General features: G+C 40.8%; 1 protein-coding gene across 5 annotated transcripts in view; it reads left to right on the top strand.

Moving 5' to 3' along the window:
- Positions 1 to 2,944, top strand: part of LOC105515705 (chromosome unknown open reading frame, human C7orf57) — a 26,678-nt gene that overhangs the window by 16,584 nt on the left and 7,150 nt on the right. For 2 of the 5 annotated variants that reach the window (XM_011947578.1, XM_011947576.1), the window contains 2 exons: positions 819 to 991; positions 2,650 to 2,661. In XM_011947578.1, the coding sequence (XP_011802968.1) occupies positions 819 to 991; positions 2,650 to 2,661 (185 nt within the window). Of the gene's footprint in view, positions 1 to 770; positions 992 to 2,649; positions 2,662 to 2,944 lie in introns of all 5 variants that reach the window. The other 3 variants (XM_011947577.1, XM_011947575.1, XM_011947579.1) reach the window with 2 other exon arrangements.

Below are 2,944 nucleotides of genomic sequence, written 5' to 3'. Positions count from 1 at the left end.
CTTTCTTTCTTTCTTTCTTTCTTCCTTTCTTTCTTTCTTTTTCATTCCTTTCTCTTTTTTCCTTTTTTCTTTTTGCGACTGAGTCTCCCTCTGTTGCCCAAGCTGGAGTGCAGTGGTGTGATCTCGGCTCACTGAACCTCCGCCTCTCAGGTTCAAGCGATTTTCCTGCCTCAGCCTTCTGAGTAGCTGGGACTACAGGTGTGAGCCACCATGTCTAGCTAATTTTTGTATTTTTTTTAGAGACAGGGTTTCACCAGTTTGGCCAGGATGGCCTCGATCTCTTGACCTCGTGGCTGCCTGCCTCGGCCTCCCAAAGTGCTAGGATTATAGGCGTGAGCCACTGCACCCAGCAGTTTTTTTTGTTGTTGTTTTGTTTTGTTTTTGAAGGTAGTTCTGAGCAATCCATTACTATGAAGGAAGGGGGTGGTGTTTTCTTAGGAAGGCTTCCCAGTGAAATACTAGAATTATTACTAATTCTTAATTGACTACCACAAAGAAAGATTTTGAAAGCTGAACTAAACATGCTCTCATCCCTGTACAAGGGATGCTTTGACATGCACTTGTTATGCTTAAAAATGGAGACAGGGAGACAGACAGAGAAGCAGAGGGAGATACAAAAGGGCAGAGAGAGATAGAGGGAGAAAGAGAGAGAGAGAGGTTAGGTTTGAAGGGACAGTGACACCTCCTATTTAGTGTGTTCATGGAATACTGCTTCTGCTTTATCATTAACCCTTGTGCTTAAGTTTCACATTACTTTTACTCTTTTTAAGGCCTGGTCAAAAAAACAGTTCACCTACCAATTTTTCCAAACTCATTAGCAATGGTTATAAGGATGAGTGGTTGCAGCAGCAGCGAGCTGACTCAGGCAAGAGGACCCCGAAGATCTCCAGGGCGTCAGTGTCATCTCAGTCCCCACGAGACCCAGAAGGTCCCCAGGATGCAGCGAGGCTCCAGGACGCAGAGGCTCCTGAAGGTCCTGAGGATGCCCCAGGTGAGGCACGGGCAGCCATCTGTGTTTACTGGATGCTTGGTCAATTGTGATGCAGCAACTGATGTTCTTACCACATGATGCTTCTCGTAATGAGAAATGAGTAACCCAAAAATGATGTGAAAACACCCATAGAAGTACCAAGGTTACAGATAAGCAAGAGGGTAATACATGTTTTGCTCTTTCCTCTTTATTCAAATGAATAGCGGAAGTCATGACTTTTGGGGTTTTACATTTTCTTATTTGTCAAAAAGTTTGATAGTCCATTTGATATAACAAACAAATAATATACCAAATAATATCAACTTTTATTCTTCCAGATCCAAAAAATGTTGACCCTAAAATGCTTGGACTTTTGCATAAGCAGCTGGTCCTTTTTGAGATCACTTTTTAAAAATTTTTGAAAATAAGTCAAAATTCAAACTTAAAATTACTCCATTTTGGCATATCTTAAACTTTGAATAATTTAGAACTTTCTCCATAATTAGATGTTCAAAGTACTATATTAGTTTTTATTTATTATTTTATTTTATTTATTTTTTGAGACAGAGTCTTACTCTGTTGTCCTGACTGGAGTGAAGTGACACAGTCACAGATCACTGTAGCCTCGAACTCCTGGGCTCAAGTGATCCTCCCACCTCAGCCTCCCAAGTAGCTGGGACTATAGGCATGGACCACTACACTCAGCTACTTTTTTGTTTTTCATAAAGACAAGGCCTCACTATGTTGCCCCGGCTGGTCTCAAACTCCTGGGCTCAAAAAATTTTTCTACCTCTGCCTTACAAACTACTGAGATTACAGGTGTGAACCACTGTGCACAGCCATTCATTTTTATTTTTAATAGTACAGAAAGAATTCATCTTATTTTTTCAACACATCCATCTTAGTACCTATTGAGCATTATGTTCAGTATCCATAGCTCTATTGATTATTGACCATTTGCTTCTGGGAAGCTTGTTTTTACTCTTGAGGCTTGAGTTCTTTGATTAAGAGGAAAGATGGCGTGTTATACTTCTTCAGACATTTCAAGTGTTTGGTGTGGTTATTTGTAAGTGAGGTCACTGTTTGCCATTATTCCACACCCTGTTCCTTACTGTATTTGTTGAGCAAGATCTGCCACATACTGGCTGACTCTCTCCTTTATTATCCTGGAGGATAAGATGGTGACAAGTTCATATTCAGTGTTGGTAAAAAGCACCCTATTGGCTGGGCACGGTGGCTCATGCCTGTAATCCCAGCACTGTGGGAGACCAAGGCAGGTGGATCAACTGAGGTCAGGAGTTTGAGACCTGCCTGACCAACATGGAGAAACCCCATCTCTACTAAAAATACAAAATTAGCTGGGCGTGGTGGTGCATGCCTGTAATCCCAGCTACTCAGGAGGCTGAGGCAGGAGAATCACTTGAACCCGGGAGGCGGAAGTTGAGGTGAGCCAAGATTGCGCCATTGCACTGTAGCCTGGGCAACAAGAGGGAAACTCCGTCTCAAGAAAAAAAAAAAAAAGTGTGCCCTATTGAACTTTACAATGTCAAGAGTGTTTTATGACTTATTGTTTTAAGTAATATAGAATTTTTATTAACTCTTTAAGTAATTATGACTTCTTTTAATACTTGGTCTGTTTCGTTAACCTGAACAACGAATGTACTTGTTTTTTATTACAGAGTCTTCTCAAAGTGAGTATTTATAAAGTAACTTGCACCAAAACAAGACAAAAGTCTTACACAAAAAAATCGATGGACATAGTCCTGCAATCTGAGACTACAGCCTCTCGGCAGCCTGGAATGTCCTTCTCCAAACTGCATGCATTCTGACTACAAAGCCTGTGCCATGTATGTTTTAAAAAAATCGGAGTTCCAGAAACATAACTTAGGGAGAGCAAAAAGAGGATCGCTTACACTGTTACAACATGATTCTTCTTCTTTCTTCTTCTTTCTTCTTCTTTCTTCTTCTTCTTCT

This window comes from Colobus angolensis, unplaced genomic scaffold (genome assembly GCF_000951035.1).
Source record: "Colobus angolensis palliatus isolate OR3802 unplaced genomic scaffold, Cang.pa_1.0 Scaffold268, whole genome shotgun sequence".
Taxonomy (NCBI): Eukaryota; Metazoa; Chordata; class Mammalia; order Primates; family Cercopithecidae; genus Colobus; species Colobus angolensis.
Note: the sequence above shows the minus strand (reverse complement) of the source record. Positions and strands in the feature narration are given on the sequence as shown.